The sequence below is a fragment of the Oncorhynchus mykiss genome, chromosome 10 (assembly GCF_057628025.1).
Source record: "Oncorhynchus mykiss isolate SJ-2025 chromosome 10, ASM5762802v1, whole genome shotgun sequence".
Taxonomy (NCBI): Eukaryota; Metazoa; Chordata; class Actinopteri; order Salmoniformes; family Salmonidae; genus Oncorhynchus; species Oncorhynchus mykiss.
Genome location: NC_143031.1, coordinates 21,425,509 through 21,440,445, shown reverse-complemented (window position 1 = coordinate 21,440,445; position 14,937 = coordinate 21,425,509). Strand labels below are relative to the sequence as shown.

The 14,937-nt window shown below is 43.3% G+C and overlaps 1 protein-coding gene across 1 annotated transcript in view; it reads left to right on the top strand.

The window, feature by feature from the left end:
- Window positions 1-14,937, top strand: part of LOC110533498 (cation channel sperm-associated auxiliary subunit gamma) — a 37,883-nt gene that overhangs the window by 22,587 nt on the left and 359 nt on the right. The window contains exons 14-29 of the mRNA XM_021617763.3: window positions 2,146-2,260; window positions 2,412-2,573; window positions 3,368-3,486; window positions 3,592-3,805; window positions 4,192-4,254; window positions 4,380-4,581; window positions 4,773-4,885; window positions 5,206-5,286; window positions 5,534-5,590; window positions 5,905-6,061; window positions 6,482-6,545; window positions 6,704-6,802; window positions 6,950-7,051; window positions 14,172-14,264; window positions 14,366-14,465; window positions 14,664-14,790. Coding sequence (XP_021473438.3) covers window positions 2,146-2,260; window positions 2,412-2,573; window positions 3,368-3,486; window positions 3,592-3,805; window positions 4,192-4,254; window positions 4,380-4,581; window positions 4,773-4,885; window positions 5,206-5,286; window positions 5,534-5,590; window positions 5,905-6,061; window positions 6,482-6,545; window positions 6,704-6,802; window positions 6,950-7,051; window positions 14,172-14,264; window positions 14,366-14,465; window positions 14,664-14,790 — 1,868 coding nt within the window. The remainder of the gene's footprint in view (window positions 1-2,145; window positions 2,261-2,411; window positions 2,574-3,367; window positions 3,487-3,591; window positions 3,806-4,191; window positions 4,255-4,379; window positions 4,582-4,772; window positions 4,886-5,205; window positions 5,287-5,533; window positions 5,591-5,904; window positions 6,062-6,481; window positions 6,546-6,703; window positions 6,803-6,949; window positions 7,052-14,171; window positions 14,265-14,365; window positions 14,466-14,663; window positions 14,791-14,937) is intronic.

Here is a 14,937-nt window from a genome sequence, read left to right as displayed (position 1 = left end):
CTGTGGATGTATTTCAAGGCCTACCTTTCAACTCAGTGCTTATTTTCTTGACATCATGGGAAAATCAAAAGAAATACAAGACCTCAGAAGTTTTTTTTAGACCTCCACAAGTCTGGTTCATCCTTGGGAGCAATTTCCAAACGCCTGAAGGTACCACGTGCATCTGTACAAACTATAGTACACAAGTATAAACACCATGGGACCACGCAGCTGTCATACCGCTCAGGAAGGAGACGCGTTCTGTCTCCTAGAGATGAACGTACTTTGGTGCGAAAAGTGCAAATCAATCTCAGAACAACAGCAAAGCATCTTGTGAAGATGCTGGAGGAAACAGGTACAAAAGTACCTATATCCACAGTAAAACGATTCCTATATCGACATAACCTGAAAGGCCGCTCAGCAAGGAAGAAGCCGTTGCTCCAAAACTGCCATAAAAAAAGCCAGACTATGGTTTGCAACTGCACATGGGGAAAAAGATTGTACTTTTTGGAGAAATGTCCTCTGGTCTGATGACCATAATGACCATCGTTATGTTTGGAGGAAAAAGGGGGAGGCTTGCAAGCCGAAGAACACCATCCCAACCGTGAAGCACGGGGGTGGAAGCATCTTGTTGTGGGGGTGCTTTGCTGCAGGAGGGACTGGAGCACTTCACAAAATAGTTGGCATCATGAGGAAGTAAAATTCTGTGGATATATTGAAGCAACATCTGTCATGGAAATTTCCTTAATTACCAAATGATGAGAGAGCAAATCACACACCAGTCAGAGTTATGCTTAATCTTCACCTTTAATAATAATTAAGCTTTTGCAATAGCATTTTGACTTTCAACATTTCAGTATCTCTAATGAAAAGTTGAGAGTGGTCAACATAATGGCAACTGAGATCTTTTATAGCAAAGATTCACCCCCCCTAGTCGACATGACAAACCACAGGTCTTAGGAACTTACACAAAGAAAGACTTTACTTCAGAGAGGAGTATCCCATAGCCAGACAGCATTGGCTAAACAAAGTTCTTATCTCGTTCTTGGTACAAAGTGGTACCAAGACATTACCCCCAACCAATGATATATATCAATTGTCATTTTAGACACTCCCATCCCAAATACAACCAATTCTGGACAAGCTCACGGAGAGGAGAGTGAGCCTCTAGGTCAAGATAAGGGCAACGAGAGAGGGAACATAGAATGGTTCCAGACACTGCCATCCTCCTCTCCCCGATGGGAAAAGTAGGGAGTGACTGGCACACAGACATGGTGGAGCCAAGAGATAATTGGTTCCCCCTCAATCATCCCTTCACATGGTTTAAAATATACGTTTACACATGACGACACGCTTGACCTCTCCCCTCTCTGCGGCCCAAGTAACTGAACCCTGACAGAGAACAGATAACTGCAAATGGCCACCATATAGTACAACAAGATACATTCTGATGAGAAGTAACTCACAAGCATATAATGAAAATAAAACATCTTATCTATGTTACCCAACTAATTCTGATTTATCCCCAACACATCTCAAGACATCAGTCAGGAAGTTAAAGCTTGGTTGGACAATGACCCCAAGCATACTTCCAAAGTTGTGGCAAAATGGCTTAAGGACAACAAAGTCAAGGTATTGGAGGGGCCATCACAAAGCCCTGACCTCAATCTTATAGAACATTTGTGGGTAGAACTGAAAAAGCGTGTGCGAGCAAGGAGGCATACAAACCTGACTAAGTTACACCAGCTCTGTCAGGAGGAATGGGCCAAAATTCACTCAACATATTGTGGGAAGCTTGTGGAAGGCTACCTGAAATGTTTGACTCAAGTTAAACCATTTAAAGGCAATGCTACCAAATACTAATTGAGTGTATGTAAACTTCTGTCCCACTGGAAATGTGATGAAAGAAATAAAAGCTGAAATACATTTTTCTCTCTACTGTTATTCTGACATTTCACATTCTTAAAATAAAGTGGTGATCCTAACTGACCTAAAACAGGGAATTTTTACTAGGATTAAATGTCAGGAATTGTGAAAAACTGAGTTTAAATGTATTTGGCTAAGGTGTATGTAAACTTCCGACTTCAATTGTACATGATGCTTGCATGAAGGTAGGTCATATTTGCAGAAAGTCTTTGTCTATCGTTTGTCTGTGGTTCTCAACAGTCAAGACCAGGGGATGAGCTACCTGTTCTTTAATGGCTTCCCTCTGGATCAGATGATTAAGTACTTCACTCTGTCCTACCACGGAGAGTTCGCCTTCGTCACAGAGACCGAAGAGGTATATCCGTGTGTAGTACTTTTTTGCTCATTCATTGTGAAATTACGTGTATTTGTGTTAAAAACTTTTGTGAAATGAAACACTCATTTGTGACAATATAAAATCAGTGTGTGTGAGCATGTTTGTTTGTGTGCACGTGTGTGTGTTTCAGCTGTGGTGGGGGCAGGAGGGCGTGGACCAGGTAATGCGAGTGCGCCCCTCCCTGGGCTGGCAGGCCTTCTCTAGCCTGCAGGCTCTGAAGGGCGACAGCTCCTACTCCATGACCCACAGCCTTCTCACTGTCTTCTACGACTGGGACAAACAGTTGCAGGAGGTAACCCTATAACTATTATCAATTTATAAACGTGGATTGTGTATCAGTCTCATAGGGATGTGTATGATTAACCAGATTGACAAGTGTATTGTGGTAGAATCAGACAGTTGTGGCAGTCTTAAGGTTTGATCACAGTTGTTATATAAAATAGGTTGTACATCACTTGTACAATCTGAGTGTGCACTACGCCTATTTGTTTTCATGAGAATATACACTGCGTGTACAGAACATTAGGAACACCTTCCTAATATTGAGTTGCATCCCCTTTTGCCCTCAGAACAGCCTCAATTTGTCTGGAATGGACTCTACAAGGTATCAAGCATTCCACAGGGAAGCTGGCCCATATTGACTCCAATGCTTGACACAGTTGTGTCAAGTTTGCTGGATGTCCTTTTGGTGGTGGACCATTCTTGAAACACACGGGAAACTGCTGAATGTGAAAAACCTGAGTGCGTTGCAGTTTTTGACACTCTAACCGGTGCACCTGGCACCTACTACCATACCCTTTTCAAAGGCACTTAAATCTTTTGTCTTGTCAATTCATCCTGTGAATGGCACACGTCTCAATTGTCTGGAGGCTGAAAACTCCTTCTTTTAACCTGTCTTCTCCCCTTCATCTACACAGATTTAACAGGTGACATCAATAAGGGATCATAGCTTTCACCTGGTCAGTCTTTGCAATGGAAATAGCAGGTGTTCCTAATGTTTAGTTTTCTCAGTGTAGATGTTGTATAATTCCACCTGTGGGAGGTTGACGGTAAACCCTCTCTCTCGTCTCTCTTTCCTCTCATTAGGTGGTTTACACAGTGGACTCTAAGGGAAAGGGTTCTGTGGTGAAGAGGGAGCTGCCTGTGCCAGAGATACTTTCCTATAGCCACTTCTCGACCACCCCCCGCAAAGTCCACCACTTGGAGTACTGTTCCTTTATCTGGGTTTTCTACTGACATATATATATATATATATATTTTCCTTTCCTTTTATATTTTCCTTTCTCCCGCCCTTTCCCCTCTCCCCCCAGGTCGTTCAGTGCCTTCTCTTTTCCCCTCACCTGCCCCTTCTTCTGGGAGCACATGGCAGACCTGCCCCACCCAGAGCCCTACAACCGCATCCAGCAATACCTGACCCGGCCCCCCCTGGTGCCCACCTCCTTGGGCCTCCAGACCACTGCCTCCCTGGCCACCTACCAGGGCCTGCTGCACCACCTGCTCCAACTGCACTCGGACTACATCATGGTAGGCCTACATCAGCCGTCTGTCTGCTCCATACCACGCCCAATCCCAAATCGACCCCAATTCACTTGTGGAGATGCGAGGATTTCCCCAGGTCCTACAAATGAGAAAGTCATCTCCGTCAACTTACCTGGTAAAATAAGGGTTAAAAAACATTTGACCATTATCTACCTCAGATCTCCACAAGTGCATAGAGTGAAGAATCGAGGGGCCGATTTGGGATTGTGTCCTACTCCTTCATTCTCCTTCCTCAAGCTCCAGTGTAAAATTACCACCTCCCATCAGGCTGGTGAAATCCCTCACCTCAGTGCTGTTGTGATTGCCAGAGGAGGCATTGCTTTTGTGAAGGATTTAACGATACTGACTTGATTGACTTTACCTCTTTCCAGGACATTGGCGATCCCGTCCATAACCCAACCTGGCGCTGGTGGAAGGACAAAGTTATATATGCGGTCAGATTCTTCTTCTAAGAGTTTGACCCTGCACAGAAAACACACACATATATACACCATCTGTCACTCCACATGAAAGTTTCCTTTTAACCCTTAATACCAATCATGTCCTCTTGGCTCTCCAGGACTACTACTTCTACATGGCTAGCAACGGCGTGTCGTCCACAGGCTTCAACGTGGAGATTGGGGGCTACTCCCGGGCCTACATGAGTTCGGAGATCACCTTCCCAGACATGGTGTACCTGGACCGGGTCTCCTCCTTCTCCTTCTCCATCTACATCGCCTGCGGCTCAGCCAAACACCTCTCTGTGGAGGAGAAACCCAGAGGTGGGAGCAGAGAATGGGCTCATGTTCATTAGGCTATATTTAAAAGAAAGTGAATGCTGTTTGTACTCAAGTCATACACCAGTGAAAATCATTTCAACATACTAATGAACTGTTTAAGAGCATTCTGTTGGCGTTCCTGTGATGTTTTACGTCATTTGTTGTGTGTCTCTAATGATTGTCGTACCTTAAAGAGCTCAGTGACATCAACTACATCTGGCTCTCAGCTGAGGTATCCAACAACCGCTACATCCATGTGTCTGTGACCAGGAACGAGCTCTTCAACAGAGGGGCCGTGTTATATAAGGTAACACATACAGAAACCAAGCCTAAGATACCTCAGTATGTCCTTGACTTTTACAACCTACAACATATTTCTCACACAGCTTCATTTTCACATATTTTCAGTTGATCACAGTGGAAGTGTGCTCACAGCTCAGTGTAATATAATATTTGCCATTTAGCAGACACTTTTATCCAGAGCATGCATACATTTTCACATCGGTGGCCCCAGTGGCAATCGAACCCATGGCCCACGACCCTAGCGTGCTCTACCAACTGAGCAAACAGGACAAACTGTATAGTGTTACCATAACAGAACAAAATTTTGTTCTTCCGCGTTCCCAGGTGACTGTGAAAGACAGGGGGCTGTTTCCCGGTCAAGTGCTGGCGGGTGAGGGGCTCCTGGCTTTCAACCTCCTGCTAAGGGTGAGATGCGAACGGCGAGGGCCTGGAACAATATGGCTCATATATTTGACAGGGAATGCTACAACTCTGAATGTTTGGAGATGTTTTATGAGTAGTGTTGTTGAGTCTTCTATCCACCAGGTCTCTCTCTCTCTCTCTCTCTCTCTCTCTCTCTCTCTCTCTCTCGCTCTCGCTCTCGCTCGCTCTCTCGCTCTCTCTCTCGCTCTCTCTCGCTCTCTCTCTCTCTCTCTCTGATGTGTGAATGCAGGTGAGCAGCTCGGAGATGAAGTGCTACCAACAGAAAGACCAGGGGATAGCCCTTAGAGTCAGTATTATGTTGTCTGTACTCCATCTATGCTGTCCTATTTTGTTAGACTCACTTAGTAGGGTCAACTTCAAGACAACCCAATGCATTGAAAATACTGGTGCTATAGGCCATTCAATGCCATCTAATGCATAATTCACATGGCTCGATTATTTTCCTTTCATGTCATCCTTTCCATCACAATTCCAGCAACTATGGTGGATGTGTTACCAGGCTAGCCCAATACAGCTCAGCTCAGCCCTATAGTGTGACCAGGCATACATGTCTCTGCCACCTGTAACTGATATTCCGTTTTGTTTTGCACCACCACTTAGGGGCTGCACAGGGTGCCCATCTACATTGGCTGCCCCCCCGGGAACCGCCTGGCGTTTGACATCACAACCACCCTGGAGCAGTGTGCCAACAACAACAAGCGCTACTTCAACTGCCCCAAACCCGACCCCATCATGCCTTGCTTTTACTACGAAGACCGTGAGACTATGACCCTGAACTAAACCTGATTTGAAATAGTCAACGTTTGCGAAGACATAAGTTTTGACCCTCAACCTAAATCTAAATTGCACACATACATCTTGTACATTAGTGCGGCGGGGAGCACGGCAGTGAAAATGTATAATGTAAGCCCCCTCTAAATAGGGAATGTGTCTTCTGCATTTAACCCAACCCCTCTGAATCAGAGAGGTGCTGCAATAATCGACATCCACGTCTTCAGCGCCAGGGGAACAGTGGGTTAACTGCCTTGCTTGGGCAGAAGGACAGGTTTTTACCTTGTCAGCTCAGGGATTCGATCCAGCAACCTTTGGGTTACTGGCCCAACGCTCTAACTACTAGGCTACCTGCCGTCAACTACCTACCCAATTTACATGTCCTCCATTGTGTCTCTGTCTGCAGTGTTCTATCCCTTCTTCTTGATCCAGGACATGGTCTCTGGAGAGTCCGAGAGATTCCTCGGGAGGTAAGCCCCCCCCCCCCTCATATTAATTTCATCCCCTCTTGTGCTACCTTTTTGTACTCAAGACATAAAAAGAAACGTCTTTGTGGTTTCTATACATTAATTGCTGTTGTTGAAGCCCATGGCTTGATATCATACTGTCTCTAATTGTTACACTACAGCTATACCTTTAAGGTGGTTGGCGGAGGAGCTTACTCGAAAGATCACATCCGGCTCTACACTCCAGAGGAGGTGCTTATGTATAACAGCCTCAACTACAGGTAATGGAGTTGCACTGGAGCTACACAGGAAAACACACAGGAACCAAATGTAGTGTTTTAATATATTAGGACCAGGTTGGTTTAAAATACGATACCAATAGAGATGCATATGTGTGTGATTCACCCTGGTTTCCCTCTGTCCCACAGCTCCCAGAGGACACTGGTCTGGATGTTTGAAGACATGGACAGCAGTGTTAATATCACTAAGGAAGGATTCGTGGTCATGCATGGCAATACAAACAAGATTCGGTAACACTCACCTACACATATATACACATTATTTCAGCTTTTATTACTTTCATCACATTCCCAGTGAGTCAGAAGTTTACATACACTCAGTAAGTATTGGGTAGCATTGCCTTTAAATTGTTTAACTTGGGTCAATCGTTTCAGGTAGTCTTCCACAAGCTTCCCACAATAAGTTGGGTGAATTTTGGCCCATTCCTCCTGACAGAGCTGGTGTAACTGAGTCAGGTTTGTAGTCCTTGCTCACTCACGCTTTTTCAGTTCTGCCCACAAATCTTCTATAGGATTGAGGTCAGGGCTTTGTGATGGACACTCCAATACCTTGACTTTGTTGTCCTTAAGCCATTTTGCCACAGCTTTGGAAGTATGCTTGGGGTCATTGTCCATTTGGAAGACCCATTTGCGACCAAGCTTTAACTACCTGACTGATGTCTTGAGATGTTGCTTCAATATATCCATATAATTGTCCTTCCTCATGAAGCCATCTATTTTGTGAAGTGCACGAGTCCCTCCTGCAGCAAAGCACCCCCACAACATGATGCTGCCACCCCCGTGCTTCACGGTTGGGATGGTGTTCTTCGGCTTGCAAGCCCCCCCCCCCCTTTTCCTCCAAACATAACGATGGTCATTATGGCCAAACAGTTCTATTTTTGTTTCATCAGACCAGAGGACATTTCTCCAAAAAGTACGATCTTTGTCTCCATGGGCAGTTGTAAACCGTAGTCTGGCTTTTGTGTGGCGGTTTTGGAGCAGTGGCTTCTTCCTTGCTGAGCGGCCTTTCAGGTTATGTTGATATAGGACTCGTTTTACTCTGGATATAGATACTTTTGTACCTATTTGCTCCAGAAATCTTCACAAGGTCCTTTGCTGTGGTTCTGGGAGTGATTTGCACATTTCGCACTGAAGTACGTTAATCTCAAGGAGGTAGGACACTTCTCGTTCCTGAGCGGTATGATGGCTGTGTGGTCCCATGGTGTTTATGCTTGCGTACTATTGTTTGTACAGATGAGCGTGGTACCTTCAGGCGTTTGGAAATTGCTCCCAAGGATGAACCAGACTTGTGGAGGTCTACAATTATTTTTCTGAGGTCTTGGCTGATTTCTTATGATTTTCACATGATGTCAAGCAAGGAGGCACTGAGTTTGAAGGTAGGCCTTGAAACACATCCACAGGTACACCTCCAATTGACTCAATGATGTCAATTAGCCTATCAGAATCTTCTAAAGCCATGACATAATTTTCTGGAATTTTCCAAGCTGTTTAAAGGCACAGTCAACTTAGTGTATGTAAACTTCTGACACACTGGAATTGATAGAGTGAATTATATGTGAAATAATCTGTCTGTAAACAGTTGTTGGAGAAATGACTTGTGTCATGCACAAATTAGATGTCCTAACCGACTTGCCAAAACTATAGTTTGTTAGCAAGAAATTTGTGGAGTTGTTGAAAACTAGTTTTAATGACTCCAACCTAAGTGTAATGTAAACTCTCGACTTCAACTGTATATATACACACATACCTATATACATACATATATATATATACACACACACACACAGAGACATACTATTTGAAGAATGTATATATATATATATATATATATATATACAGTGCCTTGCGAAAGTATTCGGCCCCCTTGAACTTTGCGACCTTTTGCCACATTTCAGGCTTCAAACATAAAGATATAAAACTGTATTTTTTTGTGAAGAATCAACAACAAGTGGGACACAATCATGAAGTGGAACGACATTTATTGGATATTTCAAACTTTTTTAACAAATCAAAAACTGAAATATTGGGCGTGCAAAATTATTCAGCCCCTTTACTTTCAGTGCAGCAAACTCTCTCCAGAAGTTCAGTGATGATCTCTGAATGATCCAATGTTGACCTAAATGACTAATGATGATAATACAATCCACCTGTGTGTAATCAAGTCTCTGTATAAATGCACCTGCACAGTGATAGTCTCAGAAGTCCGTTAAAAGCGCAGAGAGCATCATGAAGAACAAGGAACACACCAGGCAGGTCCGAGATACTGTTGTGAAGAAGTTTAAAGCCGGGTTTGGATACAAAAAGATTTCCCAAGCTTGAAACATCCCAAGGAGCACTGTGCAAGCGATAATATTGAAATGGAAGGAGTATCAAACCACTGAAAATCTACCAAGACCTGGCCGTCCCTCTAAACTTTCAGCTCATACAAGGAGAAGACTGATCAGAGATGCAGCCAAGAGGCCCATGATCACTCTGGATGAACTGCAGAGATCTACAGCTGAGGTGGGAGACTCTGTCCATGGGACAATCAGTCGTATATTGCACAAATCTGGCCTTTATGGAAGAGTGGCAAGAAGAAAGCCAAAGATATCCATAAAAAGTGTTGTTTAAAGTTTGCCACAAGCCACCTGGGAGACACACCAAACATGTGGAAGAAGGTGCTCTGGTCAGATGAAACCAAAATTGAACTTTTTGGCAACAATGCAAAACGTTATGTTTGGCGTAAAAGCAACACAGCTGAACACACCATCCCCACTGTCAAACATGGTGGTGGCAGCATCATGGTTTGGGCCTGCTTTTCTTCAGCAGGGACAGGGAAGATGGTTAAAATTGATGGGAAGATGGATGGAGCCAAATACAGGACCATTCTGGAAGAAAACCTGATGGAGTCTGCAAAAGACCTGAGACTGGGACGGAGATTTGTCTTCCAACAAGACAATGATCCAAAACATAAAGCAAAATCTACAATGGAATGGTTCAAAAATAAACATATCCAGGTGTTAGAATGGCCAAGTCAAAGTCCAGACCTGAATCCAATCGAGAATCTGTGGAAAGAACTGAAAACTGCTGTTCACAAATGCTCTCCATCCAACCTCACTGAGCTCGAGCTATTTTGCAAGGAGGAATGGGAAAAAATTTCAGTCTCTCGATGTGCAAAACTGATAGAGACATACCCCAAGCGACTTACAGCTGTAATCGCAGCAAAAGGTGGCGCTACAAAGTATTAACTTAAGGGGGCTGAATAATTTTGCACGCCCAATTTTTCAGTTTTTGATTTGTTAAAAAAGTTTGAAATATCCAATAAATGTCGTTCCACTTCATGATTGTGTCCCACTTGTTGTTGATTCTTCACAAAAAAATACAGTTTTATATCTTTGTTTGAAGCCTGAAATGTGGCAAAAGGTCGCAAAGTTCAAGGGGGCCGAATACTTTCGCAAGGCACTGTATATATATATATATATATATATATATATATATATATATATATATATATATATATATATATATATATATATATGTGTGTAGATGTGTGTGTGTATATATATATATATATATATATATATATATATATATATATATATACACACACACATCTACACACATATATATATATATATATATATATATATATATATATATATATACACACACACATCTACACACATATATATATATATATATATATATATATATATATATATATATACACCAATACATACATATACACATATATATATATCACACACATATATATACACCAATACATACATATACACACATATATATATATATATATACATACATACACATATATATGTGTATATATACATATAAAATCACGCAAAAATTATCAATGGAAATCAAATTTATCAACCCATGGAGGTCTGGATTTGGAGTCACACTCAAAATTAAAGTGGAAAACCACACTACAGGCTGATCCAACTTTGATGTAATGTCCTTAAAACAAGTCAAAATGAGGCTCAGTAGTGTGTGTCCTCCACGAGCCTCTATGACCTCCCTACAACGCCTGGGCATGCTCCTGATGAGGTGGCGGATGGTCTCCTGAGGGATCTCCTCCCAGACCTGGACTAAAGCATCCGCCAACTCCTGGACAGTCTGTGGTGCAACGTGGCGTTGGTGGATGGAGCGAGACATGATGTCCCAGATGTGCTCAATTGGATTCAGGTCTGGGGAACGGGCGGGCCAGTCCATAGCATCAATGCCTTCCTCTTTCAGGAACTGCTGACACACTCCAGCCACATGAGGTCTAGCATTGTCTTGCATTAGGAGGAACCCAGGGCCAACCGCACCAGCATATGGTCTCACAAGGGGTCTGGGGATCTCATCTCGGTACCTAATGGCAGTCAGGCTACCTCTGGCGAGCACATGGAGGGCTGTGCGGCCCCCCAAAGAAATGCCACACCACACCATGACTGACCCACCGCCAAACCGGTCATGCTGGAGGATGTTGCAGGCAGCAGAACGTTCTCCACGGCGTCTCAAGGCTGTCATGTCTGTCACATGTGCTCAGTGTGAACCTGCTTTCATCTGTGAAGAGCACAGGGTGCCAGTGGCGAATTTGCCAATCTTGGTGTTCTCTGACAAATGCCAAACGTCCTGCACGGTGTTGGACTGTAAAGCACAACCCCCACCTGTGGACGTCGGGCCCTCATACCACCCTCATGGAGTCTGTTTCTGACCGTTTGAGCAGACACATGCACATTTGTGGCCTTCTGTAGGTCATTTTGCAGGGCTCTGGCAGTGCTAATCCTGCTCCTCCTTGCACAAAGGCGGAGGTAGCGGTCCTGCTGCTGGGTTGTTGCCCTTCTACGGCCTCCTCCACGTCTCCTGATGTATTGGCCTGTCTCCTGGTAGAGCCTCCATACTCTGGACACTACGCTGACAGACACAGCAAACCTTCTTGCCACAGCTCGCATTGATGTGCCATCCTGGATGAGCTGCACTACCTGAGCCACTTGTGTGGGTTGTAGACTCCGTCTCATGCTACCACTAGAGTGAAAGCACCGCCAGCATTCAAAAGTGACCAAAACATCAGCCAGGAAGCATAGGAACTGAGAAGTGGTCTGTGGTTATCACCTGCAGAACCACTCCTTTATTGGGGGTGTCTTGCTAATTGCCTATAATTTCCACCTGTTGTCTATTCCATTTGCACAACAGCATGTGAAATTTATTGTCAATCAGTGTTGCTTCCTAAGTGGACATTTTGATTTCACAGAAGTGTGATTTAAGTGTGATTAACTTGGAGTTACATTGTGTTGTTTAAGTGTTCCCTTTATTTTTTTTGAGCAGTGTGTGTGTATATATATATATATGTGTGTGTATATATATATATATATATATATGTGTGTATATATATATATATATATATATATACACACACACGCATCACTTTGTATACCAGGGTTGGCTGGCCATCTCTAGTCACTCGTAGGCTCAGGCACTGGTATACTTTGATTTACAAAGCCATTTTGGGTTTACTACCTTTTTATTTGGGCATTTTTATTGTTCAGAAATGTGGTGGGTACTCTCTTCGTTCGCTGGACTTTATCCTGCTAACTGTTCCAAATGTCCGAACTGAATTTGGTAAAAGGGCTTTTATGTACTCTGCGCCATCGTCGTGGAACGCCTTACAAAATACTTTTAAACTGGAAGAACTTGTCCCGATTGGTATTTTTAAATCACTGATGAATGATCTTGAGACTGATTCCTTGACCTGTCAATGTTTTTAATTTGCTGTTTTTGATTTTGTTATACTCTTGTGAATTCTATGGTGATTACTTATAGTTTTTCATGTTGTTTGTCTGTATTTTTTGTAATGACTTGGTGCTGCCTATCTTGGCCAGGACGCTCTTGAAAATTAGATTTTAAATCTCAATGAGCCCTTCCTGGTTAAATAAAGGTTACATAAAAAAAAATACATACTCACAGTGCATTTGGAAAGTATTCAGACCCCTTGATTTTTTCCCACATTGTTACGTTACAGCCTTATTCTAAAATTTATTAAATTGTTTTTTTTTCTAAATCTTTGTATAATACCCCATAGGACAAATCAAAACAGGTTTTTAGAAATGTATTAAAAATAAAACAACTTAATCAGATTTACTTAAGTATTCAGACCCTTTGCTGGGTACATAGTTGAAGCACCTTTGGCAGCGATTACAGACTGAAGTCTTCTTGGGTATGACGCTACAAGCTTGGCACATATTTTTTGGGGAGTTTCTCCCATTCTTCACTGCAGATCCTCTCAAGCTCTGTGAGGTTGGATGGGGAGCCTTGCTGCACAACTATTTTCAGGTCTCCAGAGATGTTCGATCAGGTTTATGTCCGGGCTCTGGCACTCAAGGACATTCAGAGACTTGTCTCGAAGCCACTCCTGCATTGTCTTGGCTGTGTGCTTAGGGTCGTTGTCCTGTTGGAAGGTGAACCTTCATCCCAGTCTGAGGTCCTGAATGCCCTGGAGCAGGTTTTCATCAAGTATCTCGCTCATCTTTCCCTCGATCCTGACTAGTGTCACAGTCCTTGCTGCTGAAAAACATCCCCACAGCATGATGCTGCCACAACCATGCTTCACCGTAGGGATGGTACCAGGTTTCCTCCAGACGTGACGCTTGACATTCAGGCCCAAACTTTTTGTCAGATTGACCATTGGGTTCTTGGTCTCCTCCCTGACCAAGGCCCTTCTCCCACGACTGCTTAGTCTGGGGAGTCTTGTTGGTTCCAAACTTCTTCCATTTAAGAATGGAGGCCACTGTGTTCTTGGGGACCTATAATGCAGCAGTTTTGGTACCCTTCCCCAGATCTGTGCCTCGACTCGATGCTCTATGGACAATTCCTTCGACCTCATGGCTTGGTTTTTGCTCTGACATGCATTGTCAACTGTGGGACCTTATATAGACAGACGTGTGTGTCTTTCCAGATCATGTCCAATCAATTGAATTTACCACAGGTGGACTCCCAAGTTGTAGAAACATCTCAAGGGAAGATCAATGGAAAAAGGATGTACCGGAGCTCAATTGAGTCTCATAGCAAAGTGTCTGAATACTTAAAATAGGGTATTTAGTTTTGTTTTGAATAAGTTAGCAACAATGTTTGCTTTGTGATTAAGTGGTATTGTGTGTAGATTTGAGGAAAATTGTATGTAATAAATTTTAAAATACAGCAGTTACCTAAATGTGGATAAAGTCAAGGGTTCTGAATAATTTCTGAATGCACTGTATATAGTCACATACACTGGATAGGTGCAGTAAAATGTGAGTTGGCTATACAGCACAATCGGGTCTGGGACCAGGCTACATACTGATCACTGACTGGGCTACTTGTTGATGTGCAGGTGGATGTGTCAGGGGAAATCTCCCTGTGGCAACATGGCGGCTCAGAGCCTGGAAGCACCAGACTATTACTTTGTCATCGAAGTCTCAAACAAGTAAGTTCTGCATTACATCTGTGTATAGGGTGTACCTTTTGTCAATGGGTGCACACAAAAGGTCTGATTGCATATTAACAGTGCCTTGTGTTCTTCTTTAGGGGTATAGATTTGAGTACGTACTGTGACTATGCGTTGCGGTTTATACTCCATGTGCATGGATTCCCATTGGACCCCAGCAGAGGCCTTTTCTACATGCTGGTGTGTTCCCTGTGTGCATCCCACATGGTACCCTATTCCCTATATAGTGCACAACTTTCTCTGGTCAGAAGTAGTGCACTAAATAGGCAATAGGGTGCAATTTGGGATGTAACCCTGGACTCAAATAGAATAGAACCACAACTCTTTCTGCACTGTTGTCAAGTATTACATTTGGTTGACCTGTCTTTCTTCCTCCAGATGACTCTGGCCACCATCGTAGGAATCCTCTTCTGCTTCATTGTGTATAACTGCTGTGGTCCAGGCTTGAAGAATCTGTTAAAGGCAGCCTACCATGCCACCAAGCACAGGACCCACGCAGCGCATGGTAAACCACCCCAAAACCTTATCTTTGAGAATGACCTGTATATTCAGTGATTAGTTGTTGACTGCAAACAGTCGTACCTCAAAGTTAGTGATACAGTGCATGCTCCTTGAGAATGGGATTAGTAATCAACCGCCTACAGCGATCAAA